Consider the following 23,603-nt stretch of genomic DNA (forward strand, 5'->3'; position numbering starts at 1 on the left):
TGAATGTAAATGGGCTAAATACTGCAATCAAAAAACACAGGGTATCAGATTGGATAAAAGAGAAAGAACCATCCATATGCTGTCTATAACAGACTCATTTTGAAACTAAGGACACCTCCAGATGGAAAGTGAGAGGATGGAGAACCATTTACCACACAATGGACCTCAAAAGAAAGCTGGGGTAGGGATGCATGAGTGGCTCAGTTGGTTAAGATGCTGCCTTCGGATCAGGTCATGATCCCGGGGTCCTGGGATCAAGTCCCGCATCGGGCTCCTTGCTCAGCAGGGAGCCGGCTTCTCCCTCTGCCTCTGCCTGCTTGGGGTCTCTCTCTCTCTCTCTCTCTTTCTCTCTGACAAATAAATAAATAATAAATAAAATCTTAAAAAAAAAATAAAAAAAGAAAGCTGGGTAGTGAACCTCATATCAATTAGATTTTAAACCAAATACTGTCGTAAAAGATGTAGAGAAACACTACATCATGCTTAAAGGGTCTGCCCAACAAGAAGATCTAACAATTGTAAATATCTCTGCCCCCAAAGTGGGAACAGCCGATTATATAAAACAATTAATACCCAAAATAAAGTAACATGGTGATAATAATACATTACTGTGAGGAGACCTCAGCATTCCACTCACAGATCATGAGGCAGAAGATCAAAAAGAAACAAGAGCTTTGAAAGACACATAGGACCAGATACACTTTGTAGATATATACAGAATATTCCATCCTAAAACAACAGAAAACTCATTCTTCTTGAGTGCACATGGGACATTCTCCAAAATAGATCCCATACCAGGTCACAAATCAGGTCACAACCAGTACCAAAAGACTGAGATTGTCCCCTGCATATTTTCACACCACAATACTTTGAAACTGGAACTCAATCACAAGAGGAAATTTGAAAGGAACACAAACACTTGGAGGTTAAAGAGCATCCTGCAAAAGAATGAAGGGGTCAACCAGGAAATTAAAGTATTTAAATAATTCACTGAAACCAATGAGAATGAAAATGCATTAGTTCAAAACAGCAAAGGTGGTCCTAAGAGGGAAGTACGTAGCATTACAAGACTCTCAAAAAAATTAGAAAAATCCCAAATACACAAGCTAACCGTACACCTAAATGATCTGGTGAAAGAACAGCAAATGAGGCCTAAACCCAACAGGAGATGAGAAATAATAAAGATTAAAACAGAAATCAATGAAATAGAGACCAGAAGAACAGGGGAACAGATCAACAAATCTAGAAGGTGGTTCTTTGAAAGAATTGATAAGATTGAAAAACCTCTGGCCAGGCTTATCCAAAAGTAAAGGACACAAATTAATAAAACCATGAAGGAAAGGGGAGAGATCATGACCAACATCAAGGAAATACAGACAAGTATAACAACATATTAGGAGCTAACACATCCCCACCCACAAAAATATAGGCATCTGGAAGAAATGAATGCATTCCTAGACATGTATAAACGACGAGACTGAAACTGGAAGAAATAAAAAACTTAAACAGACCCATAACCAGCAAGGAAATCGAAACAGTCATCAAAGATCTCCCAACACACGAGTCCAGGGCCAGATGGCTTCCCAGGGGAATTCTACCAAACATTTAAAGAAGACATAATACCTACTCTTCTGAAGCTGTTTCAAAAAATAGAAATGGAAGGAAATCTTCCAAACTCATTCTATGAGGCCAGCACTACATTGACCCCAAAAGCAGACAAAGACCCCACCACAAAGGAGAATTACAGCCCAATATCCCTGATAAACATGGATGCAAATATTCTCACCAAAATACTAGCCAAAAGAATCCAACAGTACATAAAAAGGATTATTCACCACGGCAAAATGGGATTCATGCCTGGGCTCCAAGCCTGGCTCAAGATCTGCAAATTAATCAGGGTGATACAATACATGTTTAAAAGAAAGGCCAAGAACCATATGACCCTTTCAATTGATGCAGAAAAAGAATTTGATCAAATACAGCATCATCTCTTGATTAAAACCCTTCACAGTATAGGGATAGAGGGAACATACCTCAGTATCACAAAAGCCATCTATGAAAAGCCCACAGTGAATATCATTCTCAATGGGAAAAGAATGAGAGCTTTTCCCTTAAGGTCAGGAACATGGCAGGGATGTCCCCTATCATCACTGCTATTCAACGTAGTACTAAAAGTCCTAGCCCCACCAATCAGACAACAAAAATAAATGAAAGGCATCTGAATCAGCAAAGATGAAGTCAAACTCTCTCTTTGCAGATGACATGATACTCTATATGGAAAACCCAAAAACGCTATACCCCCAAGTTACTAGAACTCACACAGCAATTCAGCAAAGTGGCAGGATATAAAATCAAAACACAAAAATCAGCTGCATTTCTATACACTAACAATGAGACACAAGAAAAGAAATTAAGGAGTCAAGCCCATTTACAATTGCACCCAAGCCATAAGATACTTTGGAATATACCTAACCAAAGAGGCAAAGGATTTGTACTCAAAAAACTACAGAACACTCATGAAACAAGTTGAGGAAGACACAAGGAAAAACATTCCATGCTCATCAATTGGAAGAATAAATACTGGTAAGTGTCTATCCCTATCACAATACCATCGACATTTTTCACAGGGCTGGAACAAACAATCCCAAAACTTGTATGGAACCAGAAAAGACCCCAAATAGTCAAAGAAATGTTGAAAAAGAAAATCTGAGCTGGTGGCATCACAGTTCTGGACTTTAAGCTCTGTTACAAAGCTGTAATCATCAAGACAGTGTGCTACTTGCACAAAAACAGATATATAGATCAATGGAACAGAATAGAAACCCCAGAAGTGGATGGTCAACAATCTTCAATGAAACAGGAAAGAAGATCCAATGGAAAAAAGAGATTTTCTTCAATATATGGTTTTGGGAAAAATTGGACAGCCACATGCAGAAGAATGAAACTAGACCATTTCCTTATACCACACACAAAAATAGACTCAAAACAGATGAAAGACCTCAATGTGAGACAAAACTCCATCAAAATCCTAGAGGAGAACTCAGGCAGCAACCTCTTCAACGTTGGCCGCAGCAATTTCTTGTTGGACATGTCTCCAAAGGCAAGGGAAACAAAAGCAAAAATGAACTATTGGGACTTCCTCAAGATAAAAAGCTTCTGCACAGCAAAGGAACAGTTGTCGAAACCAAAAGGCAACCTAAGGAAATGGAGAACATATTTGCAAATGACATATCTGATAAAGGGCTGGTATCCAAAATCTAAAAAGAACGCAAACTCAATACCCAAAGAGTAAATGATCCAGTCACAAAATGGGCAGAAGGCATGAACAAACGTTTCTCCAAAAAAGACATCCAAATGGCCAACAGATACATGAAAAAATCACCAACTTCATTCAGCATCAGGGAAAAACAAATCAAAACCACAATGCAATACCACTTTACCCCAGTCAGAATGGCTAACATGAACAAGTCAGGAAATGACAGATGCTGGCAAGAATGGAGAGAAAAGAGAACCCTCCTACACTGTTGGTGGGAATGCAAGCTGGTGCAGCCGCTCTGGAAAACAGCATGGAGGTTCCTCAAGAAGTTGAAAATAGAGCTACCCTATGACCCAGCAATCGCGCTACTGGGTATTTACTCCAAAGATACAAATGTAGGGATGCAAAGGAGCACCTGCACCCCAATGTTCATAGCAGCAACGTCCACAATAGCCAAACTATGGAAAGACTCCAGATGTCCATCAACAGATGAATGGATAAAGAAGATGTGGTACATGGAATGCTATGGAATACTATTCAGTCAACCAAGAAATGAAACCTTGCCATTTACAATGACATGGATACAACTAGAGGGTATGATGCCAAGTAAAGTAAGCCAATCAGAGAAAGACAATGTCATATGATCTCAGTGATATGTGGAATTTAAGAAACACAACAGAAGATCAGAGGGGAAGGGAAGGAAAAATAAAACAAGATGAAACTAGTGAGAGACAAACAGTAAGAGACTCTTAATCATAGGACACAGTCTGAGGGTTGCCGGAGGGCAGGTAGGTAGAGGGATGGAGTAACTGGGTGATGGGCATTAAGGAGGGCATCTGATGTAATGAGCACTGGGTATTACACAAGACTGATGAGGGGTGCCTGGGTGGCTCAGTCATTAAGTGTCTGTCTTCAGCCCAGGTCATGATCCCAGGGTCCTGGGATCAAGCCCCACACTGGGCTCCCTGCTCAGCGGGGAGCCTGCTTCTCCCTCTCCAGCTCCCCCTGCTTGTGTTCCCTCTCTCGATGTGCCTTTCTCTGTCAAATAAATAAATAAATAAGATCTTTAAAAAAAAAAAAGACTGATGAGTCACAGGCATGTACCTCTGAAGCCTATAATACATTATATGTTAATTAATTGAATTTAAATTTTAAAAACGTTTTTTAAAAGTGAGGTTTGACTACCATGTCGGACGGACCATGTGGAGAGGCCCTGAGAGAACAGGCAGGTGGACCGGAATCCAGAAGAACCAAGACTTCCGGTTGAACAAACCGAGGTACTGATCATAGGAGTACAGCTGTCTTCGGCTCTGGAGTAGTCCATTTCCTGGCCAAACCCCTCCCAGTGATCCCAGCTGATGCCACATGGAACAAAAGAACACCAGCCAAACACTCCCCGTGTCTGGCTCACATTATGAGAAACCGTTCAATAGTTGTTGGTTAAGTCACCAATTTTGGGGGCAGTTGGTTCCGCAGCAGTAGGCAACCTGGAACACCCCCGTGCAGCCACTGGTGTGAGTGAAGGGAGGGGCAGAAGCAAGAATGTGGGGGGCGAGGAGATCTGAACCACCTGCTCACAGGCCTTGTGCAGCACTCGGTTCTGCTCATTTTTGATCTGGGATGTGGTATGTCTATCCAACGGTAATTAAAGCTGTAACTCCTGACCTTATCCCTTGATTGGTCCGCTAGCACCCAGCTCCTCACGGGCAGTTCCCAGCGCCCCCATGGATATTCGCTGTCCCACGTCAGGAGCCCTGTCTCTACTAAAGCCCAGGAGTGGGCCAGGAGCTATCCCCTAATAGGACACACCTCTTGCAGTACACAGCACGGCTTGATCAGGAACCTGGGGTGTGCGTTGTGACTCTCTGTTGGGGCCTTACCAGCAGGAACACCACGCTGCATCTTGTCCCACCTCGGCGACCTCTACAGCCTGGGCATCTCTTGGCTGTGGTGGAGCTACTGCAGAGCCCCGTTCTGTTCTGGGATCCAGTCAGTCACTGGAAATGGTCTCGTGAACGCAAACATGTTGCCTCTGGAATAGAAGGAGGGTGTCCAGGCACTAGTGGTGTTACCATTAACTGTGTTAAATATGACAAGGAATAATGTGTTCTTTACCTTAGAGCAATGACCTGGCATGCTCCAGACCACTGGCCCTCTAGAAACTTCAGGGATGTGGAGGGCCTTGAAACGTAACAGGGTTTCTCTCCCAATCTCAGGGGTACACTGCCTTACCAATACCACCAACATATTCACCGATCCTGGCTCATCCTGCTTGTGTAATTATATATCATCAATACGGTGGAACCAAGTGAGGTTCTGTGGCGTGCCCAGAAGGCCCATACCCGGAGGCCGCCCGAGCTGCCTCATATTTTCTCATGAGAGGAGTTAGATTTTCAGGCATTCTGCAAACCAGTTGTTAAAACAGCCACTATTAAAAATAAGTCATTATAAACTTTTAAGTTATATTAACAGCACAAATATTTTAAAGTGATCATTTCCTGGTTACTTTATTATATTCTCTGATTTTTTTTTGCTTTTATTTGTATTTATTTTATGCAGAATTTACTCCCAGGCCATACATTTTTGCTTCTTCAGTTCTTCTGGGATAGCTTTTCCTTCTGGGCGGCCTCCTCTTCTGCGTCAGGAACAATCTGCTCGTTCTCAGTAAGGATCATCTCAGTGTGGCAGGGAGAGCTCACGTGTGGTTGAATCTGACCATGAACCCAGTAACTTCTGTGTCACATCTTGGGGCCTTTGTTCACCTGGATGTGCTCAGGGACCAGAGAATCTACTGAACTCTTAAGCTCAGCATGACTCTCTGCATTTTTAAGCATGTGCAGTAAAATTCGGCACTCTTTTTGGCCCACCGGTCCCGTGTCCACCCCTCTGTTTGGCCTGGGCACACCTCCCAATGCCACCATTGTACCCAGGGAGCGGTGCACGCTGCTTCTGCAATGACGTCCTTCAGATACTTGGTGGCTTTCCAGATATGCATATTTCTGATGGCCTGGGCAGTTTCAGGTGTGTTCTTAAAGTGAACATGAAGATTTGAGCTTCTTGATTTGCATGATTTTGTAGGGTTTTCTGGGTCAAGTGAATAGTGAACTATTTTCAGAGATAACCTCAGACTGCTTATGGGATGAGCTATATTTTATGCTAAACTATGCTTATTGACACCTATTGTGTCTGTATGATTTAAAAAAAACACCGTAATACACTGCATGGGGGTGTGTTACTGTGTACAGCTCTCCAAATCTGCATTTTCAGTAAAGTTACACTTTTACTGGAAGCCTAAAATCAGGTGTGGTAGAAGTCGTCACACTACAGAAATCACCAAATAGGACACACCATACTTTTCTTCCTGTAGTTCCAGCACATGCTGTCCACGTCCCTTTGGACCATATTATGATGCCAGAGTTATGATATAGTATAGAATCTGAGGGCAGAAATGAGATCTAATCAGGCCAAACTAAAAAATGCTATGAATGAGATGCAGTCTTAACTGAATACTCTAACAGACAGGGAAAAAGATGCAGAGTGATCTAGAAAATAAGCTGAAGAAAGGAAGGAAGCCAAGGAAGATAGGGATAAACAGCTAGAAGTCCATGAGATCAGACTTGGATCAATGATACTATGAAACATTCTAATGTCAGAATTATTAGGATCCCTGAAGGGGTGGAGAGAGAGATCTAGAAGATATACTGAGCAAATCATAGCTGAGAACTTCCTTAACCTGGAGAAGGAAACAAGCATTCATGTCCAAGAGGCAGAGAGGACCCCTCCTAAGATCAATAAAAACAGACCAACACTCCAGCATAGAATAATAAAACTTGCAAATCTTAGAGCCAAGGAAGCTACCCTAGAGCAGGTAGGGGGAAAAGATTGCTTACATACAGAAGGAAGAACATCAGAATAATGTTAGACCTGTCCACAGAGACCTGGCAAGCCAGAAAGGGCTGGCAGGACATAGTCAGCGTACTAAATGAGAAGAACATGCAGCCAAGGATACCTTACTCAGCAAGGCTGTCACTTAGAACAGAGAGAGAGACAAAGAGCTTCCAGGACCAGCAGAAACTGAAAGAATATGTGACCACCAAGCCAGCCCTGCAAGAAATTTTAAGGGGGAATTCTATAAAAGAAGAAAGACCCCAATAACAACACAGACCACAAATTTAGAGACAATCTACAGAAACAAGGACTTTACAGGCAATATGATAGCACTAAATTCATATCTTTCAGTAGTTATCCTCAATAAGAATAGCCTAAATTCTCCCATGAAATGGCACAGGGTTACAGACTGGACACAAAGGTAGGATCCATTCATAAACTGTCTACAAGAGACTCATTTTGAACCTAAAGACACCTTCAGATTGAAAGTGAAGGGATGAAGAACCATTTGTCATGCCAATGGACCTCAAAAGAAAGTGCGGGTAGCAATTCTCATATCAGACAAATTAGATTTTAAACCAAAGACTGTAGTAAGAGATGTAGAGGGATATTATATCATATTTAAAGGGTCTACCCAAGTAGAAGATCTAACAATTGTAAATATCTATGTCTCCAACATAGGAGCAGCCAACTACACAAGCCAACTATTAACCAAAATTAAGAATCATATTGAAAATAATACATAACAGTAGGAGACCTCAACACTCTACTCTCAGCAATGAACAGATCATTTATGCAGAACAACAAACAAACAAGAGCTTTCAAAGACACACTAGACCAGAGAGACTTAGTAGATATATACAGAACATTCCACCCTAAAACAACAGAATACTCATTCTTCTCAAGTGCACATGGAACTTTCTCCAGAATAGACCACATACTGGGTCACAAATCAGGGCTCAACGGACACCAAAAGACTGAGATTATTCCCTGCATATTTTCAGACTACTATTCTTTGAAACTGGAACTCAACCACAAGAAGCAGTTTGGAAGGAACTCAAACACTTGTAAGTAAAGAACACCCTGCTCAAGAATGATTAGGTCAACCAGGAAATTAAAGAACTTAAACAATTCATGGAAACCAATGACAATGAGAACTCATTGGTCCAAAACCTACGGGATACTGCAAAGGCGGTCCTAAGAGGGAAATACATAGCCATCCAAGCCTCTCTCAAAAAATTAGAAAAATCCCAAATGCACAAGCTAAGCTTACACTTAAAGATCCTGGAGAAAGAACAGAAAATAAGACCTAAACCAAGCAGGAGAAGAGAAATAATAAAGATCAGTACAGAAATAAATGAGACAGAAACCAGAAAAAAGTAAAAGAGATCAATGAAACCAGAAGCTGGTTCTTTGAAAGAATTGGTAAGATCGATAAACCTCTGGCCAGACATATTCAAAAGAAAAAGGGAAGGACCCAAATCAATAAAATCATGAATCAGCAACTTCTCTTACAACATGTCTCCAAAGGCAAGGGAAACAAAAGCAAAACTGAACTTTTGGGACTCCATCAAGATAAAAATCTTCTCCACAGCAAAGCAGTCAACAAAACTAAGAGGCGACCCACGGAATGGGAGAAGATACTTGCAAATGACACTACAAAGGGCTGGTATCCAAGATCTATAAAGAACTTCTGAAACTCAAAACTCAAAAAAAACAAATAATCCACTCAAAAAATGGGCAGAAGGGGGCAACTGGCTGGCTCAGTTGTTAAGTGTCTGCCTTCAGCTCAGGTCCTGATCCCAGGGTCCTGAGATCGAGCCCTGCAATGGGCTTCCTGCTCAGTGGGAAGCCTGCTTCTCTCTCTCCCACTCCCCCTGCTTGTGTTCCCTCTCTTGCTGTGTCTATCAAATAAATGAATAAAATCTTTAAAAAAAAAATGGGCAGAAGACATGAACAGACACTTCTCCAAAAAAAACATACAAATGGCTAATAGACTCATGAAAAAATGTTCAACCTCACTAGCCATCAGGGAAATACAAATCAAAAGCACACTGAGATACCACCTCACACCAGTGAGAAGGGCAAAAAATAACAAAGGAAGAAACAAAAAATGTTGGAGAAGTTGTGGAGAAAGGGGAACCCTCTTACATGTTGGTGGGAATGCAAGTTGGTGCAGCCACTTTGGAAAACAGTGTGGAGCTTCCTCAAAAAATTAAAAATAGAGCTACCCTATGACCCAGCAATTGCACCATGGGGTACTTACCCCAAAGATACGGATGAAGTGAAAAGAAGGGGCACTTGTACCCCAATGTTCATAGCAGCAATGGCCATGATAGCCAAACTGTGGAAGGAGCCAAGATGCCCTTCAAGAGATGAATGGATAAAGAAGATGTGGTCCATATATACAGTGGAATACTACTCCGCCATCAGAAAGTATGAATACCCACCATTTGCATCAGACATGGATGGGACTGGAGGGGATTATGCTGAGTTAAATAAGTCAGGCAGAGAAAGACAATTATCACATGGTTTCACTCACATGTGGAACATAAGGAATAGTGCAGAGGATCATGAGAGGAGGAGGAAACCTGAATGGAAATGAATTAGAGAGAGAGACAAACCATGAGAGACTGTGGACTCTGGGAAACAAACTTGAGGGTTTGGCAAAGTGCAGTAGGGGGATGGGGTAGTTGGGTGACAAGCATTAAGGAGGGCCCAGGATTTGATGAGCACTGGGTGTTACATGCAACTGATGCATCACTGAAGGCTACATCAAAAACTAACGTCCTATAAGTTGGCTAACTGAATTTAAATTAAAAAAAGAAGACGAAAAGTATACACATGACAGGAAATCATTTCCCCTATGAAATCTAACAGCACTTCCTCCACCAGGTGAACAACAGTTAAGATCACAAGGTTAAGCTCCTTTGATCTGTTCCCTCAAAACCCACAAATCCAGTCTAATCAGGCAAAATACCAATGACTCCCCTTGCGGAACATTCTACATTCACAGAATCTTGTGTGCCTGTCCAGAGGCCACCTGCCCCGGGCAGTGCCTGTGACTCTCCAGGACCATGAGGGCTCAAGGAGAAACTGCCCGCTGGGAGCCACGGTGGCTCCCACATCTCTGGTTCTTGTCGAGTCTGACCGTCAAATACGTGTCACGGCTGGAAGGAAAGGGGATTGCTGCACCCGTCTGCGCTGTGGCTGTTCTGGTCAGGGCCACACTCGGGGCTTAGGGGGTCACCACCTGTCTCGGCAGGCTAGGAGGCTGTGGGCAAGGAGGCGCCGCAACTCCGCAGATGCAGAGCATCAGAACCCCCCATGGACCTGTCCATTTCCCCAGCAGCGGTCAGCTCAGTACGGGGCGGTGGGGGGTGTCACGACCCAGGCTGGCCAGAGCGGAAGGATCGGAGATGCCTGCCTGGCTGGTGGGTGACCAAGGGCTCGTCCTAACACCTGGACGTGACAGCTGACCCATCCCCAGCTGGCCCCTGAGATGGGACAAAGGGTTCGACCGGTGCCAGGGGAGCCCCAGCGGCCCCGACAAGGCAGCTCCTGCAGGCTGGCTGGTCACTGCGCCCAGTCCTGTGTAAGCCCAGGGGTGTCCCCTGAGTGCGTGCCTCCAGGGTCGGGCCGCGCGGGAAGCCGGGGCCGCGCGGGAAGCCGAGGCCGCGCAGGCGCAGTGGGGCCGGCAGCCCCCTTCCCCGGGGGGCCCCGCGCCCCCCGCTCTCCGCAGGGCTGACTTGGCGGGGAAGGGGCAGTGGTCCCGAGGACCGTCCCGCTCCCGCTCTCTGAGCCCAGGACCCGGGATGGGGGTGGAACAGCGGTCATGTGTGTCCCCCGGCGAGTCCCCTCCATCCCGAAGAGCTCCCGTGCACGTGGGGGAAGGGGAAGGGGGCGAGTACTCCCAGCTTCACCCTATGCGGACCCCAAGCCTGACCCTGACCCTGAGGCCGGTCCTAGTCTTCAGCCTCTAACACTCAGCTCACCCGAGGCCTCCAACCCGGATCTGGACCCCGACTGCCCGAGGAACCCCTACCCCTCCCAGCCCCCGCACCCCGACGACGGGCGCCGAACCTAGAGACCATGCTGGGGCTTCCTGGGGCTCACCATCGGCCAGCGGACCCCGCCCTCTCGAGGTAGTGGGGCCACAGAGCCCTGGACCCAGGCCAAGAGCCCAGACAGTCGGAAAGTAGCGAAAGTCGGCAGAGAGAGCCGAGGGACGACTTGTGCAGGCTGAGGGTTGACGGAGTGGGCCGCGTGGCGACTGGAGAGCCGAGCGGCGGCGGGGAGGGCCGAGGGAGGACGTGGGCAGAGCCGAGGATTGACGGAATGGGCCGAGTGCTGACGGGGAGAGCCGAGCGGCGGCGGGGAGGGCGGAGGGAGGACGTGGGCGGAGCCGAGGATTGACGGAATGGGCCGAGTGCTGACGGGGAGAGCCGAGCGGCGGCGAGGAGGGCGGAAACAGGGTGTGTGTAGTGTCGAGGACTGACGGAGCGGGCCGAAGGGTGACGGGGAGGGCCGAGGGAGGATACGTGTAGTGTCGAAGGTTGGCGGAGTAGGCCGAGCGGCGGCGGGGAGGGCGGAGGGGAGGGCGGAGGGGAGGGCGGAAGGAGGACGTGGGCGGTGCCGAAGATTGACGGAATGGGCCGAGTGCTGACGGGGAGAGCCGAGCGGCGGCGGGGAGGGCGGAGGGAGGACGTGGGCAGAGCCGAGGATTGACGGCGTGGGCCGAGCGGCGGCGGGGAGGGCCGAAACAGGGTATGGGTAGTGTCGAGGACTGACGGAGCGGGCCGAATGGTGACGGGGAGGACCGAGGGAGGATACGTGTAGTGTCGAAGGTTGGCGGAGCCCGCCGAGCGGCGGCGGGGAGGGCCGAGGGAGGAATCGCGCGGTGCCAAGGATTGACGCAACCGCCCGACTGGTGACGGGGAGGGGCGGGGGAGGACGGGCGCCCTGGGGAGGACAGTCGGACGGGGCGGAGTGGAGGGAGGACGAGCGCGCTGGGGAGGACAGTCGGACGGGGCGGAGTGGCGGCTGGGCGCGCCGAGCGTTTACCGAGAAGGCCTAGGAGGGCTGAAGGACGGACACCCGGGAGTGCTGGCGGGAGCAGCCGAGGGGCCACGGAGAGGCCCAGGACGCTCGATGGGGCGCCAGATGGGCCGTGAGGGCTGAGAACTGACAAGGAACGAGGGGCGGCGCGCGGGCGGGGGGCGGGCTCGGGACCCCCAGGCCGGCCCTCTTGCCCAGCTGGGCCCGACCGGACCTGACCTGCTGGCGGCCGGTGTCCGGTGCCGTGGTTTGTGGCGCAGCGGCCAGAGCCGGGGGATGGCCCTGTTCGGGGTCCGTCCGTGGGCTTCGAGCGCTGGTTGTGGGGGCGCTTCTGGGACTGAGCCTCGGGCGGGCTGGGGCGGGGGGAGGGGCGGGCTGGGGCGGGCTGGGGCGGGGCGAGCTGGGGCGGGGCGGGGGGGGGGCGGCCGCGGTCAGGAACGCTCGCCCTCGGGTGCTCAGCGACCGCGGGGACCGTCCGGCGCTCAGAGCGTGTGGCCACACGCTCCCCTGCATCGCAGCCTCCACCCTTCCCCGAAGCGCCCCAGAGGCTCCGGGGCGGAGCCGGGGTGGCCGTGACGACCTGGGACACCGGCCAGGGCTCGGGGCCCGCGCACAGCCTCAGGAAGGGTCGCACACAGCCGCGCCGAACCACGTCCCGAGCCGTCGCCCTGACCTCGAGGACGCCTGCGAGGGCCCTCGCGGCGCGGGGGTCGGACCGCCGCGCGCTGCCCGCACGGCTTGGTTTTCTCCGTGGGGGGAACGTTCCGGGAAGGCACTGAAGCTCTTGTAACGTTCTTGCCACGGAAAATCCGAACAAAACCCCTGCTTCCACAGAATAATGCTAACCTTAACAATAAAAATGGCCTTGCCGGCCAAAAATGAGCTTGGAAATTCAGAGAACCGCAATTCGGGACAAGCAAGTGACGACGACGCCCTTAGCAAATCCAGCAACCAAAGGGAAGGAACTTTGTTTTATGGGCAAAAAGGAAGGAGTTGGGAAGTGCTGTTTTGAACAAAAGTCTAATTGACACACACAGGTAGGCGCCAGATTCTCCCCATTCTGTTGTAGCTGCTCCTTGGTTTCCTTCAAATCTGCATGGCACCCACCATAGTTCTGTGTCACCCCCAGTGTCATCTCCAAGGGCACCGCTGCCAAAAGACTGCCCCCCCCCCCCCGCCATGTACAGGCCAACAGCTTGACAGTGTCCTCTCCTATTCCGGGAGCGAGCCAGAAGACCCGCGGTCGCTATGAGTGCTGCCCCCACAGCGGTGGGGAGCCTTTGTCCAGCCCGAAGAGGCCAGTCCAAGTTGGGCTCTAGCTCCAAAGGGTTCCCCAGCAGCCAGCCCGCCCGGTAACTCTCACCGAGTGGAGCCTGAGTTCCACCTAGTGCATGGGTTTCCTGGAGCTGCAGTGAATCCCTGCTGGACCATGCTGAGAGGCTCTCTGGTCACCAAGCCCTAAGGACAGATGATGCTCCTAGGATAGTGCTGGGCCCTGTGTTCTTGCCCAGATCTGCTACTATGGTTCTGACATCAGACAGAATGTCTTTTCTAGGCTCCTTTTTTTCTTGCTAGCGTTTTTTCTGTTTATCTAATAAATATCTCATTAACATTAACCTTTGAATGGGAAAATTATCCTAAAGAGAAGCATTTTGAGCACAAAAATAGACACGTAAGTCAATCGAACAAAATAGAGATTCCAGAACTAAATCCACACTTTTCTGGTCAAGTGATCTGTGACAAAGGAGGCAAGAATATAGGTGTAAAAAGTTCTCTTCAACAAATGGTGTTGGAAAAACTGGACATGCGAAAGAATGAAAGTGGACCACGTTATGGCACCATACACAACATAAACTCACACTGTTAAAGACCTAAATGTGAGACCTGAAACCATAAAATTCCAAAAAGAGAGCACAAGCAGTAATGTCTCCAACATCAGCCATAACAACATCTTTCTAGATATGTCTCCTGAGGCAAGGGAAACAAAAGCAAAATTAAACTACTGGGTTTAGGGGCGCCTGGGTGGCTCAGTGGGTTAAAGCCTCTGCCTTTGGCTCAGGTCATGATCCCGAGGTCCTGGGATCCAGCCGCGCATCGGGCTCTCTGCTCGGCGGAGAGCCTGCTTCCCCCTCTCTCTCTGCCTGCCTCTCTGCTTACTAGTGATCTCTCTCTGTGTCAAATAAATAAATAAAAATCTTAAAAAAAAAAAAAAACTACTGGATTTACATGAAAATAAAAAGCTTTCACACAGCAGAGGAAACCATCAGCAAAACAAAAAGGCAACCTAGGGAATGGGAGAAGACATTTGCAAATGACATATCCAATAAGGGATTAATACCCAAAACACAAAGAATTCATACGACTCAACACACAAAAATCCAAATAATCCAATTAAAAATGGGCAGAGGGTCTAAATCGACATTTTCCCAAAGAAGACAGACACATGAAAAGTTCCTCAACATTATTGATCTAAAGGGAATCCAGGGGCGCCTGGGTGGCTCAGTGGGTTAGGGCCTCTGCCTTTGGCTCGGGTCGTGGTCCCGGGGGCCTGGGATCGAGCCCCGCATCAGGCTCTCTGCTCAGCGGGGAGCCTGCTTCCTCCTCTCTCTCTGCCTACCTCTCTGTGATTTCCATCTGTCAAGTAAATAAATAAAATCTTTAAAAAAAAAATTTTTAAGGGAATCCAAATTAAAACCACAATGAGATATCACTATATATCTATCATAATGGCTAAAATAAAAAACACAAGAAATAATGAGCTGGTGAGGATGTGGGGAAAAACAGAATACTCATGCACAGTTGGGAATGCAAACTAGTGGAGCCACTATGGAGGTTCCTCAGAAAATTAGAAATAGAATGACCATATGATCCAGTAACTCCACTACTGGGTATTTACCCAAAGAACACTAATTTGAAAAGACCTATGCACCCCCGTGTTTATAGCAGGATTATTTACGATAGCCCAAGTGTCCATCAATAGATGAATGGACAAAGAAGACGTGAGATACACACACACACACACACACACACACACACACACACACACAATGGAAGACTACTCGGCCATTAAAAAAAAAAAATCTTGCCATTTGCCCTGCCACTATCCACTAACTTGTAGTCAAGCATGGTGTGTTCTGTTTACAGACGGACAGTCATGATAAACCCCTCAAGCTCTGATGACCCCTCTATCCCCTCCTCCCTCTGGCTGCAGCTCCCACAGTCGCCCCTACTCTGGCTTTGTGGCAACATGATAGTACCTCCAGAAATTGCAAGTAGATGGACACAGATATCCTTCCCTCTTTGCACTCTGCACACTCCAGTATTGTTCATTAGGTTACACTTCTTCTAAAAATAACCAGATTTGGGGCGCCTGGGTGGCTCAGTGGGTTAAAGCCTCTGCCTTCGGCTCAGGTCATGATCCCAGGGTCCTGGGATCAAGCCCCCGTCGGGCTCTCTGCTCCGTGGAGAGCCTGCTTTCTCCTCTCTCTCTCTCTGCCTGCCTTTCTGCCTGCTTGTGATCTCTGCCTGTCGAATAAATATATAAAAATCTTAAAAAAAAAATTTTAAAAAATAAAAAATAAAAATAAAAATAACCAGATTTGTTTTCTGCTGCTTATAGCTTAGACTAATCATTTGACTTTAGTATCTATTTCTACCATCTCAAAATCCAGCTGACATAAGAATTCCTTCGTAAGACTTACTTTCAAAGACTTTTATCTGCCTGAACCTCATATGGCTTCCCCTTCCCCACTTTCTACTGCAATAAAGGTAAGAACATAGAAATAGATAAGCCAGTAGCCACTCTGGATATTTCAAACCTTGGAAACTATTAATCAGGCATGAATTGCATAAAAATATTTACAGTTAGAACTAATATGGATGTTATAACCAACTATTATTAGTGGCAACGGCTGCAATCCAGTGACACAGTCACTCCTTCTCATACCTTCATCTCAGGAGCAGATGAAGGATCAAATCAAAGGCAACAGAAGAAAAAGATTAACAATAGTGCATATTTAATAAGTACTTTAAAGACATTTCAACCCTTCCCCTGCAGAAAAAGCGGATCCTGTGTTATTTCTCTTTTAGTGGCAAAGTAGAGGATAAGAGACTCCTGCCTCCACTGTGTTGCTCCTATGATGTGAGGGTATTTGGAAACCCAGACAAACAGTCTAGCTGAGGTAGAAAGTTGGGAATGAATCAAGGCCTAAGGGACAGATGAGGCCTTCTCTTAGGGTCTCACTGTAAGTCTAGATCTCATGCAGTTAAGCCATAGGAAAGGGAAAATTCTCCCATAGAAAGAAGAGGAGAATTCATAGATAAACTCCCGAGTCCGAGCATTGGTAAAGGTTACTTTCCCACCATCATAATCCAGAGCAACTCCAATCTGCCTTGGACGGTAGGACAGAATCTGGAAGGGCTCGGGTCTAGTGCCTGTATACACGCCAGCCGAAGACTGCTGCAGGGTCCAGAATCCTTCCTCGGGGCTGACGTTGAGAAATCCTCTTCTCACCACTGACTCTCTTGCCACTCCCACCAGGCAGAATGTTGGCCATATTTCATTTTCTTGTGGCCACTCCTCCTCCAACTCTTCACTCTCATTTCTATAACCAGTGGAACTGTAACCATTGGTAGCGCCTGTTAATCCACCAGGACTACTAGTGCCAAACACACCCCTGGCTCCACCCCAGTACTTCGTTGCTTCTTCTTCTCCTCTGCGTCCCACCATATCCTGTCCACTTTCATGTCCCAGTACACTTTGCCCCATGTGAAGCCCTTACTGCCCAGCACTCCAGGCTCAGGGTCAAATCTCGGACCATGCTGGTATTTGTTCATCCACAAGCCAGTGAGTATCATGCTCTTCCCATTCGGAGACACTGAGAGGAAACCATCGGCTGTGTGCGAATTCAGGATGATCCCCACTGTGGGGGAAAGGGGATAAAGGTATGGCATCATAAGATATCAAGGGAGATTTTTCTGTTAGGTTCTGGGGCCTTCTGACCATGATGGGAGTTTCCTTTTGGGGACCAGGATACAGATTGCATTGGATCTAGTGCTCGTACTATCCAGAGGGTGAAGAAAGGCCAGGGAGAGAATTCAAGAGCATGAACATCACGATGAGACTCGGGAGGAAAGAAGAGAGGAGCTGTTATCATTATGATCAAGAAACTTTGGGGAAAGTTTTGCGGTTTTGAACCCCGAGACCTCAGGATAAAGAATGTGGTTACATGAGCCACCGCAAAGACCTTCCTATTTAAGGAGCTGGTCCATAAGGGATGCTGCACAGGCAAGCTGTAATTCAGAGTAGCAGAGTTTACTCTAAGGTGAACACCAGCCACTGTCCCCTCCAGATACTCACTGGTCTCATACTCCAGACCCCTCTGCAATTTTCTAGAGAGAAGAAGTAAAGGACAGTAAGCAGTCCTAAGACACATCTTCCAGCTCAGATTCTCTTACTGTCGGCCGACACTATTTGAAAAGGTGGCCGGGCATGATGAAAGCCCGAGCCACACAGAGAAGTCAATGCAGGAGACACACCGAGGTGCCTAATCTACTGCTGGACCTATCTGCTGCTCACACCCAGTGCTTCCTTATGGAGCCTTCGAGCACATTCTCTGGGCTTTCACCACGTCTTCAACTTCTAGTCCTAAATCACACCACTTCTCTCCACTTGCAAAGACACTTCTTTGAGATTAATTCTCAAAGTAATAATCTTATTTAATTATCCCAGTATTTTTTATTCTTTTATTTTTAAGTATGATTAAAGACATGTAACATGAAATTTACTCTTTAGATGTTAGGCACACGGTTCAGTAGGGTTATGTATATCTACATTGTTGTACAACCAATTTTCAGAATGGTTTTATCCTGCAAAACTGAAAGTCTGTAATCATGAAACCACAACCCCTCATTTCCGCTCCTTCTAACCATTGGCCACCACCCTTCTACTTTCTTTTCCTATGGAATTGGTTGCTTTAGATCATTCCTCTAAGCAGAATCATACCGTATTTGGCATTTTGTAACAGTCCTCTTTAACTCAACACAATGTCTCTAATGTTTAACCATGTATCCGTGTTACCCAGAGCTTCCCAATATTTTACCTCACTTCTAGACACAAAATACCTTTTCATCAGCTCTGGGACCTACTTGGACTCTACCTTAGTCCAGGTAACATCCTTAGACTGCTTTGTGGACAGACTCCCTGGTTTGGAGTCTCCCTCCCCAATGTCCCTGCCTGCTGTGAATGTCCTCCATAGAAGCAGGTAGCCATGAGAACCCAAGGCCAGAGCCAAACCCTAAGGAAATATTACAGAGAAAGAAAGGGGGTTTTCTGGGCCCAGAGCCCGCCCTTCACCCATTCCTTTACCATTGAATGTCTCCAACATCAGCCATAAGAACATCTTTCTAGATATGTCTCCTGAGGCAAGGGAAACAAAAGCAAAATTAAATTACTGGGTTTACATGAAAATAAAAAGCTTTCACAAAAGGTAACTGGGAAGGAACTCAAACACCTGCTTGTTCCCTCAAACACTTTAGAGCACCCTGCTAAAGAATGATTGGGTCAACCAGGAAATTACAGAAGAATTTTTAAAAATTCATGCAAACACATGAAAATTAAAACACAACTGTTCAGAACCTTTGGGATGCAGCAAAGGTGGTCCTAAAAGGCAATATATAACAATACAAGCATTTCTCAAGAAACAGAAAAAGTCTCAAATACACAACCTAACCTTACACCTAAGGAGATGGAGAAAGAACAGGAAATAAAGCCCAAACCCAGCAGGAGAAGAGAAATAATAAAGACTAGAGCAGAAATCAATGGAATAGAAACCAGAAGAACAGTAGGATAGATCAAAGAAACTAGGAACTGGTTCCTTGAAAGAATTAATAAGATCAATGTAAGATCGATTACACAGACTTATCAAAAAACAAAGAAAAGACCCAAATAAATAAAATCATGAATAAAAGAGGAGAGATAACAACCAACACCAAGGAAATAAAATTTTAAGAACATATTATGAGCAACTATATGCCAACAAATTAGACAATCTGGAAGAAATGGATGCATTCCTAGGAACTTAAAAACTACCAAAACTGAACCAGAAAATCTGAACAGACCCATAACCAGAAAGGAAATTGAAGCAGTAATCAAAAACCTCCCAAAAAACAAGAGTCCAGGACCGGATGGCTTCCGAGAGGAATTCTACCGAACATTAAAAGAAGAAATAATACCTGTTCTACCGAAGCTGTTTCAAAAATAGAAATGGAAGGAAAACTTCCAAATTCCTTCTCTGAGGCCAGCTTTACCTTGATCCCAAAGCCGGACAAAGACCCCATTAAAAAGGAGAATTATGGACGTTATGGACCAATATCCCTGATGAACATGGATGCAAAAATACTCAACAAGATACTGACCAATACGATCCAACAGTACATTAAAAGGATTATTCAGCATAGCCAAGTGGGATTTATTCCTGGGCTGCAAGGTGGTTCAACATTTGCAAATCAATCACCCTGATACATTACATTAAAGAAAAGACAAGAGCCATACGATCCTCTGAATTCATGCAGAAAAAGCATTGACAAAATATAGCATCATTTCCTGATTAAAACTCTCCACAGTGTAGGGATAGAGGAAACATACCTCAACATCATAAATAGCCATTTACAAAAAGCCCACAGTGATTATCATTCTCAATGGGGGAAAACAGAGCTTTTCTCCTAAGGTCAGAAACACAGCAAGAATGTCCACTATCACCACTGTTATTCAGCATAGTACTAGAAGTCCTAGCCTCAGCAGTCAGACAACAAAAAGAAATAATAGGCACCTGAATTAGCAAAGAAGTCAAACTTCCACTCTTCATAGATGACATCAGACTTTACGTGGAAAATCCAGAAGACTCCACCCCAAAATTGCTAGATCTCATGCAGGAATTCAGCCGTGTGGCAGTATATAAAATGAATGCACAGAAGCCACTTGCAATTCTGTGCACTAACAATGAGGCAGAAGAGAGAGAAATTAAGGAATCGATCCCATTTACAATGCACCAAAAACCACAAGATAACTAGGAATAAATCTAAACAAAGAGGTAAAAGGTCTGCATTCTGAAAACTACAGAACACTCATGAAAAAAATTGAAGTAGACACAAAGAAATGGAAAAAGAGTCCACGCTCATGGATTAGAAGAATAAACATTGTTAAAATGTCTATGCTACCTAGAGCAATCCACACATTCAATGCAATCCTTATCAAAATACCATCAACATTTTTCTCAAAGCTGGAACAAATAATCCTAAAAATCGTATGGAACCAGAAAAAAACCCAAATAGCCAAAGGAATGTTGAAAAAAAAAAAAAAAAGGCTGATGGCATCACAATGCCAAAATTCAAACTATATTACAAAACTGTAGTCATCAAGACAATATGGTAGTGACACAAAAACAGACACATAGATCAATGGAACAGAATAGAGAACCCAGAAATGGACCCTCACCTCTATGGTCAACTAATCTTTGGCAAACCAGGAAAGAATATCCAATGGAAAAAAAGACAGTTTCTTCAACAAATGGTGCTGGGAAAATTACATAGAGGAATGAAAGTGGACCACTCACTTATATCATACACAAAGATAATCTCAAAATGGATGAAAGACCTCAATGTGAGACAGGAATCCATCAAAATCCCAGAGGAGAACACAGGCAGCAACCTCTCGGACCTCAGTCACAGCATCTTCTTGCTAGACAGATCTCCAAAAACAAGAGAAGCAAAGACAAAAATAAACTATTGGGACTTCCTCAAGATAAAAAGCTTCTACACAGCAAAAGAAACAATCGACAAAACTAAAGGCAGCATACGGAATGGGAGAAGATATTTGCAAATGACATATCAGATAAAGGGCTAGTATCCAAGATCTATAAATAACTTTTCAAACTCAACACCCCAAAACAAAGAATCCAGTCAAGAAAGGGGCAAGAGGGGGCACCTGGGTGGCTCAGTGGGTTAAAGCCTCTGGCTTCAGCTCAGGTCATGATCCCAGGGTCCTGGGATCGAGCCCCGTATCGGGCTCTCTGCTCAGCAGGGAGCCTGCTTCCTCCTCTCTCTCTGGCTGCCTCTCTGCCTACTTGTGATCTCTGTCTGTCAAATAAATAAATAAAATCTTTTTTAAAAAGGGGGGGGGGGGGCAAGAGACATGAACAGACATTTCTCCAAAGAAGACATATAAATGACCAACAGACACATGAGAAAAATGTTCCACATCACTCGGCATGGGGGAAATACAAATCAAAACCGCCATGAAATACCACCTTACACCAGTCAGAATGGCTAAAATTGACGAGAGGAAAAACAAATGTTGGTGAGGATGCAGAGAAAGGGGAACCCTCTTACACTGTTTGTCAGAATGTAAGCTGATGCAGCCACCCTGGAAAACAGTACGGAGGTTCTTCAAGACATTAAAAATAGAGCTACCCTATGACCCAGCAATTGTGCTCCTAGGTATTTATCCCAAAGATACAAATGTAGTGATCTGAAGGGGCACCCCAGTGTTCATCCCAGTATCCACAATAGCCAAACTATAAAAGAAATGAGATGTCCATCCACAAACGATGGATAAAGATGTGGTACATACATACAATGGAATATTCCTCAGCCATCAGAAAGGATGAAATCTTGCCATTTACATCAACATGGATAGAACTGAAGGGTATTGTGTTGAGCAAAATAAGTCAATCCGAGAAAGATAATTATCATATGGATTCACTCATATGTAGAATTTAAGAAACAAAGCAGATAATCATAGGATAAGGGAGGGATAAATAAAGGAAGATGAGATCAGAGAGGGAGAGAAACCATAAGAACTGTAGGAAACAAACTAAGGGTTGCTGGAGGGGAGGTTGGGGGCAGGGGTAACTGGCTGATGGGTATGAAGGATGGCATGTGATGTGATGAGCACAGGGTATTTTTTTCCAGGATCTATTTATTTATTTATTTATTTGCCAGAGAGAAAGCATAAGCAGGGGGAGCAGCAGGCAGAAGGAGAGGGGGTAGCAGGCTCCCCACTGGGCAGGGATCCTGACGTGGGGCTGGATCCCGGGATCCTAGGGTCATGACCTGAGCCGCAGGCAGACGCTTAACCAACTGAGCCATCCAGGCGCCCCAACACGGGGTATTTTATGCAGTTAATGAATTACTGAACTCTATATCTAAAACTAATGATACACTATATGTTAACTAATTGAATTTAAGTAAAGTAAGTTAAAAAAAGAAATCAAAAATAAAAATAAAAAGCTTTAAATCATATAGATATACTTATGTATACATTTGTATAATATATATATGTATAGCTGAGCTTTAAATTTAGCTGAGCAGAGATACCTAAGCTAAATACAAAATGAAAGAAATACGAAGTCTTAATCTTATTATCAGAAAGGACTGAATTTAAGGCAGAAAGGTATTAAATAAGACAACAGAAAGTATTTATGTTACTGAGAGTATTATAATCCACAGTTGAGATACAATTTCCATTAAACATCCCACAGGGGGAAAAAGCATCAAAGTATAGAAAAGCAAAACTATCAGAATAAAAATGGGTAAGAACTGATTGCTAGTAGGAATCTTGGGCTGACCTATCTTAGTCCCTGACATCTCAAGAAGTCAAAAAGATATGTATCAATACAAAACACCTTAATAACAAAATTACTAAGGGAAACCTCCTGGAGATATATCAAATCCTATTCCAAGGACATTTGAGTGTTTGGAACAGTCACAAGAATTTACAACATGTAAACACAGAATACCTTGGTAAAGGGCAAAAGGTAGAAAGACCAACGACCCCACCTGATCACAGTATTTAAAACTATGAATGACATACTATTAGGGAAAAACAAATCTAGCACCACTGACAAATATTCTCTTTCTTACACAAATTTTATGCTAAAAAGCAAACCAAAGTCAGAATTTCAAAATACCTCGAAAACAAGAGTCGCGGAAGTACTGTACACTGGAGATTATGGCATTCATCAAAAGCAGGGCTCATAGAAAAAAAAAAAAACATTAAATTTAGGGGAAAAAACACAGGTAAGTAGAGGAGACAGAAGTAGAAATACACCAAATAAGAAATGAAAAATATTCAGATATAAAAAGGAAATTAAAGTTAAGAACATTATTTTGACCAACTGTGCAAATGCTTTAGAAAATGTAATAAAAAATGACGACTTTGGGGCACCTGGGTGGCTCAGTGGGTTAAAGCCTCTGCCTTCGGCTCAGGTCATGATCTCAGGGTCCTGGGATCGAGCCCCGCATCGGGCTCTCTGCCCAGCAGGGAGCCTGCTTCCCTTCCTCTCTCTCTGCCTGCCTCTCTGCCTACTTGTGATCTCTGTCAAATAAATAAATAAAATTTTTA

At 45.3% G+C, this 23,603-nt stretch overlaps 2 protein-coding genes and 1 pseudogene across 5 annotated transcripts in view; all 3 read right to left on the reverse strand.

The window, feature by feature from the left end:
• LOC308343988 (ubiquitin D-like) overlaps positions 1 to 11,428 on the reverse strand; it is a 20,259-nt gene extending 8,831 nt beyond the window's left edge. Inside the window, exons 1-2 of one of the 3 annotated variants that reach the window (XM_080805275.1) lie at positions 11,261 to 11,405; positions 5,137 to 5,288 (exon numbers count right to left, since the gene is read on the reverse strand). Coding sequence is in view for 2 of the 3 variants with exons in the window: in XM_080805272.1 (XP_080661398.1) it covers positions 5,066 to 5,158 (93 nt within the window). In the remaining variant the exon portion in view is untranslated. Of the gene's footprint in view, positions 1 to 5,065; positions 5,289 to 11,260 lie in introns of all 3 variants that reach the window. The other 2 variants (XM_080805272.1, XM_080805274.1) reach the window with 2 other exon arrangements.
• Positions 5,835 to 6,634, reverse strand: LOC308345127 (large ribosomal subunit protein uL22-like; annotated as a pseudogene). The gene is made up of 2 exons: positions 6,610 to 6,634; positions 5,835 to 6,400 (listed from the first exon to the last, which is right to left on the reverse strand). The product of its transcript is annotated as a large ribosomal subunit protein uL22-like (transcript).
• A 4,773-nt stretch (positions 11,429 to 16,201) lies between the features above and the next one.
• LOC308343987 (tripartite motif-containing protein 26-like) overlaps positions 16,202 to 23,603 on the reverse strand; it is a 30,226-nt gene continuing 22,824 nt past the window's right edge. The window contains 1 exon segment of the mRNA XM_080805271.1: positions 16,202 to 17,124. Within this exon segment, the coding sequence (XP_080661397.1) occupies positions 17,007 to 17,124 (118 nt within the window). The 3' untranslated portion in view covers positions 16,202 to 17,006.

The sequence above is a fragment of the Martes martes genome, assembly GCF_963455335.1.
Source record: "Martes martes genome assembly, chromosome: 6".
Classification (NCBI taxonomy): Eukaryota; Metazoa; Chordata; class Mammalia; order Carnivora; family Mustelidae; genus Martes; species Martes martes.